Source organism: Lepus europaeus, chromosome 15, assembly GCF_033115175.1.
Source record: "Lepus europaeus isolate LE1 chromosome 15, mLepTim1.pri, whole genome shotgun sequence".
NCBI classification, from domain to species: Eukaryota; Metazoa; Chordata; class Mammalia; order Lagomorpha; family Leporidae; genus Lepus; species Lepus europaeus.
In genome coordinates, this window is record NC_084841.1 from 73,393,093 (window position 1) to 73,414,953 (window position 21,861).

At 37.5% G+C, this 21,861-nt stretch overlaps 2 protein-coding genes across 2 annotated transcripts; both read right to left on the minus strand.

Moving 5' to 3' along the window:
- Positions 1–19,331: 19,331 nt before the first annotated feature.
- LOC133774198 (phosphatidylinositol N-acetylglucosaminyltransferase subunit Y) lies at positions 19,332–20,190 on the minus strand. The gene has a single exon (XM_062211836.1). The coding sequence runs from the start codon at positions 20,092–20,094 to the stop codon at positions 19,879–19,881; it is 216 nt and encodes a 71-aa protein (XP_062067820.1). The 5' UTR covers positions 20,095–20,190; the 3' UTR covers positions 19,332–19,878.
- LOC133774197 (protein preY, mitochondrial-like) lies at positions 20,184–20,542 on the minus strand. Its single transcript, XM_062211834.1, has one exon. It carries the CDS (start codon positions 20,493–20,495, stop codon positions 20,184–20,186), a length of 312 nt encoding a protein of 103 aa, XP_062067818.1. The 5' UTR covers positions 20,496–20,542.
- Between the last annotated feature and the right edge of the window lie 1,319 nt (positions 20,543–21,861).

The window sequence follows — 21,861 nt, forward strand, 5'->3', positions numbered from 1 at the left end:
TTACCCACTTTTCCATAGCGTCAGCACCTGGATTTTTATCCTAAATCTCCATGTAATGTTTTATCACGTAGAAGAGAAAGGCATATATATATATATATATAATATACATATATAATGGTTTTCAACCATAAGTTATTTACTAGCTGCCAACTCTGTGTAGGTTTTACTATATTTTTCATGGTTCATGCTTGTGTGAATTTTTCATACTCACTTATACATTTATTTTTTTAAAAGATTTATTTTATTTACTTGAAAGTCAGAGTTACACACAGAGAGAAGTAGAGGCAGAGAGAGAGACAGAGAGAGAGAGAGAGAGAGATCTTCCATCCTCTGGTTCACTCCCCAGCCAGAGCTGCGCTGATCCGAATCCAGGAAACAGGACCTTCTTCTGGGTCTCCCACATGGGTGCAGAAGCCCAAAGACTTGGGCCATCTTCTACTGCTTTCCCAGGCCACAACAGAGAGCTGGATTGGAAGTGGAGTAGCAGGGACATGAACTGGTGCCCATATGGGATGCCGGCACAGCAGGAGCAGCTTAACCCGCTGTGCCACAGTGCCAGCCCCCTCATTTATACATTTATAATCGGAATATTGATAGTTATTTTTATAATACACATACATAAGAATAATCTGTGCTATTTCAATTGCTTAATTCCCACCTTTGAATCTCCTTACTGTCTAAAACTTACTTGGTACATCAAAATTTTTTTTAACAATAGCAGATTTGCATAACTATTATGAATTAACGTCTAAGACAAAAAGGATGCATGAGTACTGTTTTCCAGAGCACACTTCAGTGCAATCGTTTCTCATGTTTTCTTCCAGCCAAGATGTAGCTACATGTTTAGGAGTCTTCTTTATTTTTTCTTTTTTTTTTCTATTTAACTTTTATTTAATAAATATAGATTTCCAAAGTACAGTTTATGGATTACAATGGCTTTTTCCCCCCCATAACTTCCCTCCCACCCGCAACCCTCCCATCTCCTGCTCCCTCTCCCATTCCATTCGCATCAGGATTCATTTTCAATTCCCTTTATATACAGAAGATCAATTTAGTATAAATTAAGTAAATTTTTCAACAGTTTGCACCCACACCGAAACACAAAGTGTAAAATACTGTTTGAGTACTAGCTATAGCATTAATTCACATTGTACAACCAATTAAGGACAGAGATCCTACATGAAGAGTAAGTGACTCCTGTTGTTGACTTAACAAATTGACACTCTTGTTTATGGCATCAGTAATCTCCCTAGGCTCTTGTCATGAATTGCCAAGACCATGGAAACCCCCTGAGTTCGCTGACTCCGATCTTATATAGAGAAGGTCATAGTCAAAGTGGAAGTTCTCTCCTCCCTTCAGAGAAAGGTACCTCCTTCTTTGATGGCCCCGTTCTTTCCACTGGGATCTCACTCGCAGAAATCTTTCATGTAGGTTTTTTTTTTTTTTTTTTCCAGAGTGTCTTGGCTTTCCATGCCTAAAATACTCTCATGGCTATTCAGCCATATCTGAATGCCTTATGGGCTAATTCTGAGGCCAGAGTGCTGTTTAGGGCATCTGCCATTCTATGAGTCTGCTGTGTATCCCGCTTCCCATGTTGGATTGTTCTCTCCTTCTTAATTCTGTCAGTTAGTATTAGCAGACTCTAGTCTTGTTTATGCGATCTCTTTGACTCTTAGACCTATCAGTGTGATCAACTGTGAACTGAAATTGATCACTTGGACTAGTGAGATGGCATTGGTACATGCCACCTTGATGGGATTGAATTGGAATCCCCTGGGACGTTTCTAATTCTACCATTTGGGGCAAGTCAGATTGAGCATGTCCCGTATTGTACATCTCCTCCCTCTACATGAGTCTTCTTTAGACTAAACGTAATTAAAATATAGGAACACACTTATGATAACCAACATATAGAGAAAAAATCTTAACTCTCACCAAATCTAGCTTGAGCTAGTTTTGCCCTTGGATTGGATAGATTGATTAGCAATTCAAGCAGAGACCTGTCTTAACATAGGAGTATTTCTTCAGTGACTTTAATAAGAGACAAATGTATGCTGGGTTTTACTGCAGATGTATCAGATTCTGATTTAGTAATTCTGAACTGGGGTCAAGGAATCTAAATTTTAGCAAGAGTATTACTACTTTTGCTAATCAGGAAATTTGAGAAAATACTATAGTGTAACACCATTCTTGGTCAAGAAAGGAAAATAAGATAATATTTAATAAGTACCAAAATATTCCCAAATTATAAATAGGGCAACCCTTATAAGAATGTTGCAATCAAGTAACTATTTTGAAAGTGGATCAGTGGTTATCTTGCTCATGGAAACATGATGAATGGAGGGTCATTTTGCTTATAAATCATTTTTGGCTTCATTGTGTCTGTCCAACAAGTTTTGAGAATTAATTTAAGCATCTGTAATCACTACCACAACTTATGAAAATAAAATCATGGTGAGATGTTATTTTTCCAACTTATTTTAAACTTAATTCTCATGGATGTGAGAGAAAGTGCTTCAGTGGTAGTAATTTTGTAGGGATACTAGTTTGAATCCAACCTGAATATGCCTTTTCAAATCCAAAATCCATTATGCTATTTTTACAATAACTATGGGAAATGTCACTTGTGCATCTGATATTTCAATATCATTAAACATTCCATTAACAAACAGTGATAATGTGCTTAAATTATTGAAAGGAGACATATCTGAGAGTGATTCTCTCACTGCTATATTCTGGAGGCTTCAAAAGAGAACAAACGTGGTACCTAACAGACTAAGAAGAGGTTATCTTTAAAAGGGAATTTTAAAATAAAATAAAACCATAGATTTAAATTTAAAATTTTTATAATATTAACAACTTTATTATGAGTTTTACCAGACCTGCAATTTAAGAGTTCAAAGGGTTGGGTGTTTTGACAACAGTTTATTTATTTATTTATTTTTTACAGGCAGAGTGGACAGTGAGAGAGAGAGAGAGACAGAGAGAAAGGTCTTCTTTTGCCATTGGTTCACTCTTCAATGGCCGCTGCGGCCGGCATACCACGCTGATCCGAAGGCAGGAGCCAGGTGCTTCTCCTGGTCTCTCATGCGGGTGCAGGGCCCAAGCACTTGGGCCATCCTCCACTGCACTCCCAGGCCACAGCAGAGAGCTGGCCTGGAAGAGGGGCAACTGGGACAGAATCCGGCGCCCCAACCGGGACTAGAACCCGGTGTGCCGGCACTGCAAGGCGGAGGATTAGCCTGTTGAGCCACGGCGCCGGCTTGACAACAGTTATGATAACAGCACCCAATATCCAAATTCCTGAGTTCAATGCCTGCCTCCAGCTTTCAATTCCAACTACCATAGCCATGATGGCTCAGGAAATTAGATTCTTGCCACCCACATGTGTTACCTGGATTGAATTTCCAGTTCCCAGTTTTTGGCCCCAGCCCAGGGTCATTTGGGGCACTTGAAGTATGAACCTGCAGATGGGAGTTATCTCTCTCCCTCTCTCCCTCTCTCCCTCTCTCCCTCCCTCCCTCTCTCCCTCCCCCCCCCATCATAAATAAAAGTTATTATATTTAAAGAATCCAGGAATGACAGGAGGATTTATACATAAGGAAAAGGGGTTTGTATTAAGTATTAAAAATAGTAACACTGTCAAGTAAAGGTAATAATAAATCACTTGAAAGAAGTCTTCAGAGACTAGAATAAGATCATGTTTTGATGAGGCATATTCGTTTCCCTTTCACAATCATGAAATTAAGTAATAAGATTGATACAGCGATGTTGTAATTTCAATAGAATAAAGAAGGATAAATGGAAAGAAATGTATATAACTATGATTTCTTCTTCCTACTTTCAGCCCTTTAATTCTAAAGTGCAAATAAATGAATCATGTCATCTACTGGAGTGGCTTCATGGAACCATTTTTCTCTGTATCTGATTTTCTCTATCTGCATTCACAGTTTTACCAATAGTCATGTATTTTAGATGCTTACTCTGAGTACCATTTCATGATATTCTATTCCATAATTTGCCAGTAAATATTTTTGTTTCAAGAAAAGTAGGCTTTCTTTTTTGTTATTAGTACATTTATTATGATTTACACGAGATTGTCATATTATTCATCCCTAAAAGCATAGGAGATAGGTTCCATGGTTTCAAAGATCATTTAAAGCTCTAAAAATGTCAGAGAAGTATTAAGCCTTTTTACTGTAATGTAAATTTAAAATATATTATCTCAGAAACTAAAAAGAAAAAAAGGGAGGAGGAATGAAGGTGAGAGGGACAGAAGGAGGTGGAGGGAGAGAGGATGGGAATATTATTATGTACTTAGAATTGTATCTACAGAGCACATTGATACTGCTAAAAACCAATGAAATATTAAAATTTAAAAAAGGCAAAAATACTAGAAATGTTTGCTATCTTGGTATAATCTGAAAGGATAACCCAGCTGAGTACTTCTTACATTGAACCTGATCATGCTGAATGTATGGTAGGAAGGAGAAAGTATAGAACATAATGCTAAAAGAAAAGTTATGTCTGGGAAAATGACTTTGAGGCAAAGGACAACTGAGTAGAGCATATAAATTTGCTTTTAGTGAAGATCATGGGCCATTATACTACAAAAACATATAATGGTGATCAATGAGGATGGGAAATATTTTAAAATAAGGGATAAAAATTTAGGATAAATGGTGAAAAATCCTTCAGATTCTGCTAGAAACAAAGTCATGGCAAAGCATGCATATCATGTTGAATGTTTTATGTAAGTCCATCTACTATGAAAGTACAATATAAATAAATATTTGTAATGAGACAGAAAGTAACTGCTTAAGGGAAGAATGATGAGAAAGGAGACCAAAGAACATATGTTTCACATATTATTTTAAAATACATTGGAAACAGCTGGGTGAGAACAATGTTGAAAAGGACTGGATGATTGCCAGCTACCTGGAAATATCTACAATGCTTTTGTGGATAGATGTAAGGCCAACACAAAACACACCAAACACCGGAGTTAAAGGAAAGGTGTATTGTCAGGTGGGGGAAACCTGACAGGCTGGAGGGAGAGAGCAAGAGAGCAAGAGAGAGAGAGAGGTCAAGAGCACACATGTGCAGGAAGCAGGTCCTGTTATAGTCCTGCAGGGGATAGGGAAGTTGGAGCAGTGAATTCCATTAGGGTAGGGGTGGAGCTGATGCTTGTGGTTGGGCTATGTGGCCACCTGACATCTAATAAGCCAGGCTGGGCTTAGCAATGAAGCTTACTGTGCAAGATGATGATGGGGCCAGAGCCTAAGTGGCATCCAGGGCTCATATGGTGCCACAGAGAAGATGGCACCATTTTACTAATGGTAGAGCTTCTGACATTCTAGGGTAAAGAAATACATAAAAGGAGTAAATTTGAAATAGAATAATGAATTAAAAATTTTAGGGAAAACTAACTGAAAAATTAATCAAAAAGGAAAATACAACAACATAAGAAAATGATATATAATAGAGCTCAAGGAAGTATCCCATTGCTAAGTCTTGACATGCACGAACTTATATAAATTGTTTGACAGCCCTATGAAGAAAGTACTACTATCATCCCATTTTACAAATAAGGAAGTCATCTTGCAAGGAGTAATTTGCCCACTTTCACTCAAGAAATAAATGGTTGACTACATATCCATTAACAGCTGAATGGATTTAAAAAAGTGTGTGGATATGAGCAATGGAATACTATTCAGCATTTCTAAAGAAGAAATTCTGCCATTTGCAACATGGATGAATAAGTAGATCATTGTATTAAGTGAAATATACCAGGAACAGAAAGAAAATTACTACACACTCTCACTTAAACACAGATTCTATAAAAATTGAATGAATGGAAGCAGACAGTAGAATGGTGGTCACCAATGAACAAGGAAGTTTAGAGATTGGGGAATTCTGGTAAAAGAACAACAAATTTCAGTTAGGAGGAAAAGTTCAAGAGATCCATCGTACCTTGTAGCAAATATAGTAAATAAAATATTGAATCCTTGAAAGTTGTTTGGAGAGTAGACTTTAAGTGCATTCTCCATTAAAAAATAATGAATTAATACATATATTAAATAGCTTGCTTAGAATGTTCAACAATGTTTACATATATCAAAGCCGAGAGTTGTGCACCTTAAATAGATATTTAGTTCCTTGTAAATTAAAGATTAAAAAAAAGCCCTTATTAATACTAGTTCAAACTGGTTTAGCTGAAAGGCACTTGTTTCTTATTGGACACTTCCACCTTCTGCCTCCCCCTTTTCTTGGCTGAATTCCTTTGTGGCTAGGAACACTTCTCCTTTGGGCTCAAATTGAAATTATATTCAATTCCAAGTGTTTGGGCACCTGTATCAACATGAGAGACTGGTGAGAAGCTCCTGGATCCTGGCTTTGAATTGGCATAGCTCTGGCTGTTGCGACCACCTGGGGAGTCAACCAGCGATGGAAGTCCTCTCTCTTTCTCTATCTGCCTTTGTTCTCTGTAACTCTGCCTTTCAAATAAATAAATAAAACTTAAAAAAAGAGAACTGTAACACAAAGCTAAACTATTTATATTTTTACTTCTATTAGACTTTCATAATAAAATCAGGAGTCAGAATTCTACCCAGGTCTACCAAGGTGGGTGGCAAGGACCCATGTATGTGGGTCATCATCCACTGCTTTCCCTGTTTATTAGCAGGAGACTGGATTGGAAGTGGAACAGCTGGGACTCAAACCAGCACTCCTATATGGGATGTCAGCATTGCAAGTAGCAACTTAACACATTCTGCCACAACGCTGGCCCCATGGTCAAACATTTACATGAAGTATATCTAATGATAATACCAAAGACCATAGCTGAAATTATTCATAGTTGCTTTATTATGTGACAAAAAGTATTGTGACATTATAAATATTCATATGACACTAAAAAATTCAGAGGGCATATATCCATGTAAACTTATATAACAGTAGCCACTTAGTTGGAAAACTAACTTCACAGTTTGTGTGATTATGTTGACTTTTAGTGACAGTTTTAACACTAAAGGACATCAGATAACAGCTTCACTGCTGAGTTTAGAAAACGCATGACAATCCTCATTAATTTCTTTTTTCCTGAAGGTGGTAAAGCATTTATAAGAGTCTATTAGATTCTGGACATGAGAGTCCATAAAATTGCACCAATTTACCAGCTAAGTGTGAATAAGAATTGATTTCAAGTAAGATGTCAGCATCTCACATTTCTGAAATTATACATCAAAAGTGAAAATAGGAAATAATGGTAAATGACATTTTTGTGTCTGCATAAGGGATTCACAAAGTGGTTCATGTAGACTAATGTTCTATCAAAAATAATTAAAGAGTTATTTTGAAAGTTCACTATCCTTGACCTCACACGTGAACATATTCAGACTCGGCAATGAAAATGGTTTTACTGTTACAAGTTAGAAATCATTCACAGTCTTTTCATAAAAGCAATCAAAGTTTCTCACATCATTGGCTGGGAATGAAAATACAATAGAGTGGTGGAAAGGAAGACCCAAATGAGGTACAAATGAAGGAAGCCGTGATATTCTGTGCCACCACATTGCATCATATTACTCAGGGATAATGCGTCATCATCAGTGTTATGTGTGTCTTCTATATAAATCATGATCATACTTTTTTTCAATTGCTTCTCTAATGTAACTCAACTCAAAAACATCATTTCTTCTTGTTTCCTTCCTTATTTAATTCTCATCTACACTTTTGTAATCACAAATAAACCTACTCTGCTTCCATTCCTTCGGTAGATGGATATTTTGAATATCTCACAACCTTCCTTCAAACAACACAACATATGAATAAACACAGCAAAGCTCAGGCTTCCGAGCTTTGGAAGGAGAAGTTTGCATCCCTGTTCTGATTCCTCTTGCCTCCAGATGCCTTACTGAAGATGCTCTTTGGCTCTTGCATGCACAGACTTTCCTGTACCACTTTAAAAATCAAATACCCTCTTTGATTAAGAAGACGTAGCTTTAAAAATAAATTTCCAAAGCTTTGGTTATTTAAAATTTACACTTCTGATATTCTTAATATTTGTGATGTTTTCATTTTTATTAAAGCACTGAGTAGCCATCCAAAATAGTTCTACAATATTACTATACTACAATATTACTATAGGATAAGGAAACTGTGCCACCTGAGATTTGGAAAAAGAAGCTTAAGTTGATAGTAGTCCTAGTTTCTTCTACTTCAGATTCCTCTGCTTGTCAAACACTTCTGCAGTCCCTAAGTGATTGGGACTTAGCTGTTCATCTTTAAAACTTTCTGTACACTCTCATTTTCTAGGTATAGCCATAGTTAATTTATTTAATTAATTGACTCATTCATTGGTTCGTTCAGAATTTAAATACCTATTGCGGCCGGCCCTACGGCTCAATAGGCTAATCCTCCACCTGCGGCGCTGGCACACCGGGTTCTAGTTCTAGTCGGGGTGCCTGATTCTGTCCAGGTTGCTCCTCTTCCAGGCCAGCTCTCTGCTGTGGCCCGGGAGTGCAGTGGAGGATGGCCCAAGTGCTTGGGCCCTGCACCTGCATGGGAGACCAGGATAAGCACCTGGCTCCTGCCTTCGGAACAGCCTTCAGTGCGCCGGCCTCAGCACGCCGGCCGTGGAGGCCATTGCGGGGTGAACCAATGGAAAAGAAAGACCTTTCTCTGTCTCTCTCTCTCACTGTCCACTCTGCCTGTCAAAAAAAAAAAAAAAAAAAAAAAAAAAAAAAAAAAAAAAAAACCTATTGCTTATTGCTCACAACCACATCACAGTGAAAATTAATTTCTGATTTTGAATGGTCTCCATTCTGAATCACATAATCATTCTTTTATTGTATCTGGATTAAAGATTCACACAAATCATTCAACATAAAATTACTGCAGAGTGGTACTAACTTTATGAAAACTTATTTTGGAACTAGCATTGTGGTGGAGCAGATTAAGTCACTACCTGCAACTCCAACATCCTGTATGAAAGCCCATTACAGTCCCCACTGCTCCACTTCTGATCCAGCTTCCTGCTGATGTGTCTGTGGAGATAGTGGAAGGGGGCCCAGGTAATTGGGCCCCTGCCACCCACCTGGGAGATCTGGATGGAGTTCCAGGCTCCTGGCTTCTGCCTGGCCCAGTCCCAGCCATTGCTGCCATTTGTTGAGTGAACCACTGGATAGAAGATCTCTCTGTCTCTCTCTTTCTTTTCTACTCTCTGGAACTGCATTTTTAAATAACTAAATAAATCTTTTAAAACCACTTTTTCTCCAAAGATGTTATTTGTTATATTTTAAAACAAAAATGTTTAAGTGAATATTACTGAATAATACATTAGTTCACATGTTGGATTCTGGGAATATTCAGAGGGAGTATCATTTAAAACAACCTATACAATTATGAGAATGAATATAAAAAATTAAAATAAATGAAAAAATAAAAATTAGTTAATATGTGTTCTTAGGCAGTTTTGATATAACATATTTTCAAGTTCCCTCAAATATAAAAAAGGAATCATAAAATTTCAGTGATGATATCCAGTTGTGTTTAGAAATCACCCAACACAAACAGAATTGTAGAGGGTGGGCATTCATGTAGCAGTGAAGGCTCTGCTGGCAATGCTTGCATCCTTTACCAAGAGCCCAGGCTCCAATCCCAGCTCTGCTTCCATCTGCAGCTTCTGGAAATGTGCTCCTAGGAGGTGGCAAGCGATGGCTGGAGTTCCTGTGTCCCTGCAACCCACATGGGAGACCTAGTCGGAGTTCCTGGCTCCTAGATTCAGCCTGGCCCTGCCCCAGCTATAATGATTGGAATTTCTCTCTCTCTCTCTCCCCCCGTCATTTTGCCTTTTAAGTAAGTAAAACTCAAAAATTATACTTTAGAATCACAAATAGAGAGCATGATATCATAAAAATAATAAAAATGCAGGTATAAAATAGGGCAAGAGATGAGATAACTGGAGAATGAGCTACAAGCTAGACTAAATGGAATCATGTTATTTTCAATATTCTAAATATCCCAAATGAAAAGCAGAGATTGTCAAGAGGGATTAAAAAGCAAGAATAAGAATATTCTGTCCACAATAATTATGCATTAAAATCAAAGGTACAAATGATTTAAAAGTAAAATAAGAAGAAAATGTACTAGAAACAATGTAGAATGATTACATTCATATCAGTAAAAAATATTTTAGAATAAATATTACCAGGAACAGAGAAAGCATAATGATTAAAAATAAAGAAATTTGTTCCATAGTCATAAAAATGTCAGTTCATCAATAGTATGAGACAGTTCAAAATGTTTCTGATCTTAAAATTGATAACAGATAAATATAACAATCCTAACTATTCTGCCCTAATAACAGATGGATAGAATTGCAAGAAGAAACAAATAAATCCCTCCTAAATTATTGATCAAATAAATAAAAAGATTGTTAGGAAGGATAAGGTAAATTTTATCAACACCATAACTCATCTTGACCTAATTTATAGAAAAAAGCTAACCCTCAACCAGAAAAATACACACTCTTTTTCAAGTACAAAAATAAAATACCTTCCAGATAGGCCATATCCAAGGAATGAAGCAAATCTCAATAGATAGGAAGTGGCTCAAAACACTATGATCATCTTCTCTGAATACCGCATAATCAACTAATTAATCAGTCTTCTTGTTTTCTCCCTTTGGAAATTGAAAAAAGACAAACAACAGAACCTAAAATAGGTTGAAAAAAGAAAATTGCCAATAACAGAGAGGAAGTAATTGAAAAAAATCAGTGAAATAAAATTTCTAAATAAGATCAATAAAATTGATAAGCCTTTACCCACAAAGATAAAGAGAAAAAGAGAGAAGGAAAAAATTATTAATACGGGGCTGGCACAGTGACATAGCGGGTAAACCCGCTGCCTGCAGTGCCGGGATACTATAAGGGCACTGGTTTGAGTCCTCGCTGCTCCATTTCTGATCCAGTTCTCTGCTATGGTCTGGGAACAACAACTTTGATGAAATGTCAAATTCCCTGAAAGAAAAACTTTCAAAGTCAATCAAAAAAATTTTGAGTTTTAAATAAACTTAATTTCAAATTGAAATTTTCTTACAGACAAAATTTCAGGAACAAAATATTTTCACTTTGAGAATTAAAATACCAGTCATTCTCTCATAAATTCATTTGCAAAATAAAGAATTGGTGGTATTATGCTTTCTTTGAAATTTTACAAGGTAAACTTTACTCTCATACCAGAAGCAGTCTAAGACACACCAAGAAAACAATAGCACACGGGGTGGTGCTGTGGTTTAACACGTAAAAGCCCTTACCTTCAAAGCTGGCATCCCATATAGGCACGTGTTCAAGTTCCAGCTGCTCCACTTCCAGTCCAGCTCCCTGATAATGTGCCTGGGAAAGCAGTTGGAAGATGGCTTAAGTACTTGCATTCCTGTACTCACATGGGAGACCTGAAAGAAGATCCTGGCTCCTGGCTTCGACCTGGCCCAATCTTTGCAGCCATTTGGGAAGTGTACCAGGAGTTGAACATTCTCTCTCTTTCTGTAATTCTTTCAAATAAATAAATAAATAAAACCAATAACACAATGTACCGAATTTTTCTAGCACATTTGGTGAAAAGACCATACTTTCTTCATAGGATTGCCTCTCCAGTTATGTCAAATATTTTCCATTTGTTTATGGATCTATTTATTTTATGGATTTAGTTTCTTTATTTGAAAGGCAGAATTACAGAGAAAAAAAGGAGTGACGGAACAAGAAAGAAATCCTTCATCCACTGGGTCAATCCCAAAATGGTCGCAATGGTCAGGCTGGGCCAGGACAAAGCCAGGAACCTGAAACTCCATCCAGGTCTCCCACATAGGTGGCAGGGGTCCAAGCATGTAAGCCGTCTTCTGCTTCCTTCCCTGGACATTTAGCAGGAAGCTGGATTGAAAATGGAGTGGCTGGGACTTGAATCAGTGCCCATATGGGATGCTGGCTTCCCAGGTGGCAGTTGAACCTGCTGCTGTGCCAGATACCAGCCCTAATTTCTAAACTCTATTTTTTGTAGCATTGTTGTCTCGTTTTACATTAATAAAACACTCACATTGAATATTGTAGTTTAATATTTAAATTGGACAGTGTTAAGTCAGTTCTTACAATTTTGTCAAACTGTTTGGTCTATCATGTAGTCCTTTTGTGTGTCCACATAAATTTTAGCATTGCCTTGTCAATTTCTATGAGCATAGTCAACTGGGATTTGACAATAACTGTTCAGTATAATAGAATAGCTAAAACTAGAAAGTTAAAATTGAAACCTTAAATGTGACTAAGGATCTGGAGAAACTGGAATTTCTACCTCTGGCTGGTGAGAATGGAAAAGGGAAATCAACTTCAGAAACATTTTAGAAATTTCTTAACAATCAAGGATACACCAATCATTTCTCAGCCATTCCATTCCCAGGTACTTTCCCAAGTAAAATAGAAATTCAGAAGCACATTTTCATACCAATATTTGTATAAGAATATTCATAACAAGTACTCCTAGTAGGTAAATGAATGCACAAATTTTGACATAATCATGCAGCAGTCATGATGAATGAACTACTGATACACACTAATATCACAGATGGAAATCAACATGATATGCTGTCTAAAGGATTCCAAGTAAAAGACAATACAGATCATATGATTCTGTTACAATAAAATATTTGGCAGCTGAAAGCAATTTACAAATAGCAGCAAAAATAAAATTAACTGATTGCCTGGGAACAGGTTGCACAGGACAGGTAGAGGTGCGAAGGGGTGATTAACAAATCATAGGAAACTTTGGTGGCTGATAGAATCATTGTATTAGATACATTGATGGACTCATTACTGTCGAACTTTCTACTTTTTACTTGTTGAACGTTATGGATAGTGGTGCATTAAGCTTGTGATAAAGTAAATTGGAAGTTCATTATTGTAAAAATTATTGGGGAAAAAAAAGAAAATAAGAGGGAAGATTGAAGGAATGAGGGTGGGAGAGAAGTGTAGTTATCTTCTGAAAATTCTATGAAATACATGGAATTTGTTCTCTTTACATTATGCTAATACTTATCAAGTTATAATTTAAATATATGCAGATTATCCTATGTAGACTATACAACCATAAAGCTGTTCTGATATTTTTAGAGCAGTTATAATGCCATTTGACAAGTTCCTTGGAAAGGATATAGCCAGGTAACTACAGGAAAATATAAGTTAATCACCACAGCAGGTCTTCTGAATCAAGTGTTACTTGAAAAATTTTCCAAGAAAAAACTTGAACTGAATACTAAAAGAGTAGACAGAGGTTCATCCTGAGGGAACATGTGAGAGAAGCAGCAAGATAGTGAGTGAAAAGCAAGAAAATCACATTTTATGTGGGAAATGTATTCTTAAGGATTTGTGTAGATAAAGAGCTAATTTTCTCTGAAAATTAAACAAGATGATAAATATGCTTATTGGCTAAAATATCACTTATTTGTTAAGTGTTGATTATCTTTATACTTCCATGGTGAATGGGATTTACTTATTTTTACTTTGCATGTTAATATTTTTTGTTTATGTTCAATACTTAGGAGGATTTACATTTTTACAATTGTCATAATTCAGGTTTTACCCAGTGGGCAATCAACAGAATATGAATGTATGCCATGATTTAGTTTGACATTTCCATAGCAGCATTGTGAAGAATGGATTCCAGAAAATAGGGCAGGAACTAGGGAATTTGGCCAGAAAACTGTTGCTGTAATACAGTGAGGAACAATAAAGGCATTGACAGAACATATAGAAACACACGATGGATTCAGAGTTTCTTTTATAGTCACCACTTTAGGGAGAAGGAAATCGAATGAAATCATCCTGTCTTGGAGAAATTTTAGTGTCAGGTAGTACCTGACACACAGCCTGTTCTCATTATACACTGAAATATTTGGTGCATCCATTTGCTCAAATCTGAACCAAGGAGTAAGGAGCAGCAAGCATTATAATGGAGGGAAAAAAATTTAATTTTGAGGACTATAAACTTGTGATGCACAAGGAAGCTCTGAGGTGTGATTTCATTTAGATATCCAGGAATGAGCATTTTGCTGCAGATACGTATTTTGGAATTAATTATCATGTAGTACTAACTCTCAAATTTAAGTTGCTTACGAGAATGTTTACAATCAAAGCAAACAAGGGTCAAGGAAAAATAAATTTGGAACAACATTTGACGAATATACGGAAAAAAAGATTAAGATATCCATATTTTGAGGCTGTATACTCCCACAAAATCACAAATACTGCCTTTTCTTCCTCCCTCCTTGTTTATTTCTTTTTCATTTTTTCTTTCCTTTTTTCATTTTTCATCCACTTAATACACATCAATTTGACACCTAAAGTTTCAAACAAAGTGCCAGACAGATACTGGGGCATTTGATATTAATTAATTAATGCACTTCCTCATAGACTTTTTAAGCAAATATTTGTTTTTTCTCTTTCATTCTACACGATCTCTTGTAACCACTACAGATATTATAATCATCGGTACATTTTTGAGAGACCAAAATAATTTCTTCAGGATCACGTTGTCAAGTATCTGCCTCCTGGCTTCTGATTGGTGCAGCTCCAGCCATTGCAGCCATCTGGGGAGTGAAGACCTTTCTCTCTCTCTGTCTCTCTCTCTCACTGTCTATAACTGTATATAACTCTCAAATAAATAAATATTTTTTTTAAATTAACTCATCCAGTTTCCCTCCGTTTGGGAAGAAACCAGTAACAAATTGAATTTATAGGAGTTGCACAGAGGCAAGGTTATTCTTGCAAGAGCTATATATCAGGAACAATGATAAATACCTTTGAACAAAGCTTGAGGTTGCACTTTTTGTATAGCCTCTATGATCACTCATCTAACTAAAATTTATAAAACCTCTGAAGTAGCTACAGTTTCATTTTTTTCATTAATATTCCTTAGGAATCATAAATCTACTAAAAAATGGTAATCCTGACCCTACTATCAGTATTTCTTTATAAACTTTCAGATAGTAGTTTCCTCATACTAAAATAACTTCTGTGCCTTTGAGTTAATGTGAGTATTCTGTTCCTCGTTGAGACCTGAGGGCTTTGGCAAAGTGCCCGGTGCTTTGGCTCATTTAATCTGAAGTTAGAGAAGAAAAGGGGTAGAGGTGCTTAGAAAGTATATAAAAGGCCCTGGAAGAGTGTAGCTAAGGGGAACACAGGCAATTTGAGAAAAAGTTATATTTTTCTGACATAAATCCTCAATCATTACTTGCTTACCTCACAAATTAAGAAGTTTAAAAACAACATAGCAACATATTCTGGCCCCATGTATGGTAAAAAGAATGAACAGGTCACCTGCACGGGCAGGGCTCAGAGGAAACCCCTCCACCTCAGTCACGTGACTGATTCCCAATGTGTTATTCCCAGAAGCTTGAAATTGCAGTTCACCTTCCTTTAGGTTGGGTAACGCAACTTAAGTTAATGGATTCTCTCAATTGCAATTCACATTCTTAGCTTGAAACTCCTTCCAATGATTGCATCAGCTTTCATATTTCCCACACATTTGATATAGGAAAAACTAAAAACCATATTATCAAATGAGATATACATTAATTTTTTCCGAATTAAACACTTAGAAATGTTTTTTAAAAACATACATAAATCATTTAAAGCAAAACTTTATTATTTATTCATTAAAGCTATCAAATTTCCTTTAAGTCTTTACTTTTTAAAAAATATTTATTTATTTATTTGAAAGTCAGAGTTACACAGAGGAGAAGCAGAGAAAGAAGTCCTCCATCCGCTGGTTCACTCCCCAATTGGTCACAACGGCCGGAGCTGCGCCGATTTGAAGCCAGGAGCCAGGAGCTTCTTCCGGGTCTCCCAGGAGGACGCAGGGGCCCAAGAATCTGGGCCATCTTCCACTGCCCTCCCAGGTCACAGCAGAGAGCTGGACCAGAAGAGGAGCAGCTGGGACTAGAACCATCGCCCATATGGGACGCCGGCGCTTCAGGCTAGGGCGTCAACCCACTGTGCCACAGCACCCGCCCCCAAGTCTTTACTTTGAATACAACTTTATTTTACCATTCTGGCTGGCAAAACCAAAAGAACTTCAGGATTCTTGATAAAGCAAAGACAGAGAGAATCAAATGCTTATTCATAAAACAAAATCAGCTGGGTAAGCAGAAACACATTACAGAGCCAATTGACAGTGAAGCAGTAATAAGAGGATGCAGCCCGGTAGGACAGGCCTCCTGAGTTGGTCCTATTTTAATCAAAGGCCAGGGCTTGTGAATAGAGTCCATTATTCCTTCCTATGTTAATTCAATACAAACAGAACAAAGTGCATTCCAACTCCATCAGCAAATTAGGCAGAGCTGAAGGGAATGGATTTTACACTGGAAATGTAAGCCAGAGAGCCAAATGGAATCCAAGAGGTGATAGAAAGCAAAAGAGCCAAATCATTTTGAAATTTTATTTTAATTTCCCATTTGATTAAAATACATTTGAAAGTATTTCTGAGTATCCAAATTAGACATTCTGAGATCAATTTCAAACTTGGCAGACATTTGCCCGGCAGTAGTTCAAACTGCAACACCAGCCAGGAACAATGTAGGTTTTACAAAATATTTAGGTTATCAAAATTCTAGCTCTTAATATTGCAACGTGTCACAAATATTTTTCAGTTTCCAAGTTTTATTTTACTTTACAAATATTTCTCTAGAATGTTTAGAAGAAAATTTCATTTCATCCCAAATCAATGTGTGTGTGTATGTGTGTGTGTCTGTAATTCTCTTGGAATATTTCTCTCTAGGCTTAATTGCATTTTAAAAATGCTTTTCCCCAAATTAGCATTAGCATATGAATATTTCCTTTAAACTTTGGCATCAACTTAATCCAATTAAAATCCTAGTTTTTCAAATCTTGTATGGTTTAAATACAAGTAAGGTTAAATGTACCTCTACCACAGCAGACTTGACACAGCTCCCTTGGGGCTGCAGAGAGCTTTAGATGCTCAGGCATCACCTGAAGTAGGCAGCACCCACACATCTTCAACAGGACTCTGTTGGCCCAGAGTACTTGTTCTGCTCAGTAGCCTACACATTCATTCATTTTTTCCTCTACTCATTCCTTTCTTGCCAAACACTGTGAAGATTTACCATAATCTCATGATTCAATGCACCTTCATAAAAACCAGACATAGATATAGAACTAGCCAAAACAGTATTAGCTTTTGGAGCCAGCATTATGGCTCAGTGGGTTAAGTTGCTGCCTGCGGTGCTAGCATCCCATTCAAGCATGGGTTGGAGTCCTGGCTGTTCCACTTCTGATCCAGCTCCCTGCAATTGCTTGGGCCTCTGACACCCACGTGGAGGGGCCCAGATGGAGTTCCTGGCTCCTGGCTTCAGTCTGCCCCAGGCCCGTTCACTCTAGCCACCTGGGGAGTGAACCAGAGGATGGAAGATCCTCCTTCTCCTTGTGTGTCTCTGTCTCTCTCTCTCGGTCTTTTCGTCTTTCAACTAAATAAATGAATCTTCTAAAACAACACATATTAGGTTTCATTTATTTCATTATTAGCACCCTGGAAGATAATGAAATATAAAACTGATGCCAGAATAATTGATGGAAGTCTTTTATTTCGAAGACCTACCCACTGGCTTCTTAACTTCATCATAGCACTATGGGAATATGAATTTTTGTTATATTCAATAGATCATAAGAAACCTTCATTTAATTTTTAAAGGGTGTACATTAGCAGAAAGCTGGAATTAGAGGCAGAGTCAGGATTCCAATCAGGGCAGTCTAATACGGAATGCAGGCATCCCAAGCAATGTGTTAATCACTGCACCAAACACTGGCCCTCATTGTCATTTATTTTAATGTTAACATCAGTACTGACTCTATCTATGGAGTTCCCCCAAGCTCTCTTCTGAGCCCTTCTGATATACCTGTACTATTATTTAGGCATTCCCTTACTTTTCAACATAATTGTATCACAGCATTTTACTCACTTTTTGTATAAGGTATTGCAGTCTCAATATCACTTTTTCTTTCTGCCATTCTGGAAAACTATAGTTTTCTTAAGGAGTGCTTATCTATTTTGGTGAATAAAGCTGACTACAAATTAATATATTGCCCTTAGCTTTATCTTTTCTTACCAAGTTTTCATTGTTTCTAAACTTTGTCATCAGACAGAGCTAGGAGAAAAAATAATCTGTGTGTTTGCACACACACAAACACATACACACATATATGTATGTGTGTCTTTTTCTTCATGCCTTTGTGTCTTTTTTGTCTACCAACCCACCCAAATAAATACCTCCCTATCTTATAGAACATGAATTCACAATGATAACTCCAAATTCAATTCATTATACCAAGGTTCATTATATTTCTCACTTAGCCATATGTATAACTTTCTTCCCTATAAAAAAATTGACTCACATTATTTTTACTACACTTAAAAACCAAGAACAAAACAACAAAAAAAGTAAATAAAATTTCCTGAATGAAACTCAGTATTTGCATATAGTTTTCTTGTCTTGTTTAAAATATACAACAAATTTTTCCATATTTAATAAATATGCACATATAATGTATATGCATATATATACACACAAATTTTCCATTCAAACTTACTTGGATTAAGTTTTATGCTCGGTGTGCTTTTGCTAATTTTTCAAAAATACATTTGAGATTTTTCTACATTTTTCTAGACTACATTAACAGTGACAACTATGCAAAAACAGATTCTACTTCTGAGCACAATGATATAACATGGAGAACTCACAACCGTATTTGTTAAACAATGTGAAAACCGGACAAAGTACATGAAAGAACAGTTTTCAGACTTTGAGAAACAGAAAGTACAAGACAATGAGTGACATCAGAAAAAAAGGACGGAAGTGAGGTGGTCCTCGTGATGACCTGGCTGACTGCCAGCAGCCAGGGCAGGGTCCAGTGGTCTCTCAGAATTCAGGAGATCTCACCCCGAGTTTGCAAAGACTAAGGCAGCCAGAATTTATGGGGCAAAATAACACAGAGGGGAAGCCTCCGGAGAGATCGAATTTTCCCTACTTCCTGGTGTTATCGTGCTGAGCGCTGGATATGTTCCCATTGCTCTCTATGTATATGCTTAAGCTCTATTCTGGGAAACAGCTAATTTACTTGAAAACAGTTAAATCATTTTGAGATGTGTCAGATGGAATCAGTCCATGCCTGATCATTCTCCGTTACTGAGGAACACCCCTTGTCACTACGTTAGGGGCTTCTTTATCAATTTTGAGATTTTCTTTTTTTTTTTTTATGGGAAAGTATCATTTTATTAGTAATATAAGCATTTGATACCAAAGAAATGCAGGTTATTTTACAAACTAAGGATTTTTAAGTACATGAAATTTCCAGTTTATTATAGAGTTTTATGTCACACTAGTTTAAATGCATTTCTTTATAACTACATCATACAGGTCCTTTGAGATTATTTCGGTCATCCCTACCATGTCACTTTACCAACAAGCTTGAAGCTAAACAAACAAAATTACAAATGGCTAACTTTTAGATGAATGGGGTAAGAAATGGTCACCAGATGAGTATTAGGGGTGTTAACCTCCAACAAGACACTCTGTTACAAGGTTCCTTCTGACACAGCAGTAATGTCAGAACCTTCAAAACACAAGGGCTGTCAGAATTAGAGTACAATAAAAGAAGCTCCTGCAGCTTAATTCTCTTGTGGGCCCAATCCTGAGAAGCAAGGCAAAGCATCTTTCCGCAAATGCAATGTGTCTCCAGCATTTCCACCTAGTTGAGCTTGCAGAGATGGATGCCCTAGACATATCACGAATCTACACACCACCCTGGCTCTGGCTCCCTTAGTTATGCCTGAAGAGTTTAATCCCCATCCAAGTCCAGAGGTGGAAGAACACATACACTGGTATGGTAATGGGCAGCAGCAAACTGTAGAAGCAGAAGCTGGAGGTGCTAGTGCAGCCCTGTGGGAAGTTTTCTTCCACAGAGGCGGCGTAGAAAAGACCTGCGAGAGAAATCAGTGGAATAAGGACGGTCAGTGTAGGAAGAGACAGAAACATTCTCTTCTCCCACTTAATACCTGCCACCTTGTTTTAAAATGGGTATGGTATTGAGAACAGTTAATGCTCTGGTTTTTAAAAATTATGGTCTAGTGCTGCTCCGGTTCTTCTTGCTTCTTATCTTGATGGGTCATCCTTGCGGCCTGTGGTATCATATTAGGAATCCCGTCAATGATTGGATAGGCTATTCCCAGCTCTTCATTAATTAATTCATTTGCTGATGCTTCATATCTGAGCGGCTTCTTGGACAGGGGGCACACCAGGAACTCCAGCAGCGCCGGGTCGAAGGCGCTGGGCGGCTGCTCGCTCCGATCTGCCGAGGGCCGAGGGCCGAGACCCAGACGGCCGACCCCGGACGCCCGCAGCGCTGAGGCCAGCCTGCCGCGTGCTCCACTGAGCATGGTCCGGCTGCCGGCGACCGCTGCCCGGCGCGCCCTCCGCCAGCCGCGCGGCGTCCCCAGTTTTGAGATTTTCTAATCTGGCTGGTAGAACAGGCACTTCAGGCTCTCGGTGAGCAGTGGGTATCCTTACTTCTCAATCTTCTGAACAGTTCTTTTCTCTCCTCCAGTGGTTTTCTCACATGCATGCGCTGATTAGCACATGATGAAACACTCAAGAGGGCCCTATCTAGGATCTGTCCTCTGTATGCCTTGTTTCTTTCACACAATGCTGGCCCCCTTGCTTGTCTTGATTCCCAGCTCCCGCATTGCAGTAAGCTCTGCCTAGCTTCCTTGGCTCTGCACCTGTTTGGGAGCTCTGTAAATGGTGTGAAGTCCCAGTGTTCACCTCCTTGGTTCCCCATTTCTAGGTGACCGATTTTTTGTTTTCCTTCTAGTGCCTTGCTTACTGTTGCTCTGTGCATTTAGTCTGTGTTTTGTTTAGTTCCTGTTATTACCAGATCAGCTTCTATGCCATTTGACATCATAAGACTCAGGTAATCCAATCCTTGAATCTGTTTCTCCTTGAAGTCTCCTCAGTCTAAATGTTAGATTATCTCCTTGTCTCATGTCTCAGTTTTCTGAAGGACTCAAGGAATGATATTAATTCAAAACTTTCACAGAAATGTATTTTTTCTAAATTGGGAATATTAGAACTGGTGAATGACAATACAATGTAATAGAGATGTCCCTAAAGAAAATGAGTGAGTCTGTCTTTATCTTAGATATAAAAAAAGTACCTAACATTGGCTAGATCTGTCCTCTTTCTCTGAAATCTCAGAAAACTTCTATAGAGCTAATAGAAATTCAAGAAAAGTGAGTTACACCAATAAATCGTGTAAAGTGCTTAATTAGTTTCCATTGTAAATAAGTCAGAGTGAGATCGCCTTTCTCCAGGGTGCTATCTTACACCAAGATGAAGATATTTACCTTCAGATTTAATGTGCTGCCGGAGTGTATTAAAGTTTGCAGTATGCCAGCTTATGCCTCTTAATTGAATAATTATTTTAAAGGGTGTAAATTATAATCTTAAGAATAAAAGCAATAGAAACACTACTAAGTAGTGTTTTCTAAATGAAATGGCAGCACAAGTACTTATGGACAATAAAGAGGGCAAAGATTAAACTGTGCATGAGTAGTAGAACAGCAGTGCCTATTACAAAATTGTCTCCTATTCCTCCTAATTATAATGACTGCAAGATAGAAGAAAACATAAAAGCAGATTTGTAGCATTTTTGGAACCTCAATAGAATACCACATGAAAGTGTTATGAAAAAATTTATGTACTCGAGTGTCAATGTGCTTTGGATCACATATTATTGTTAATTAA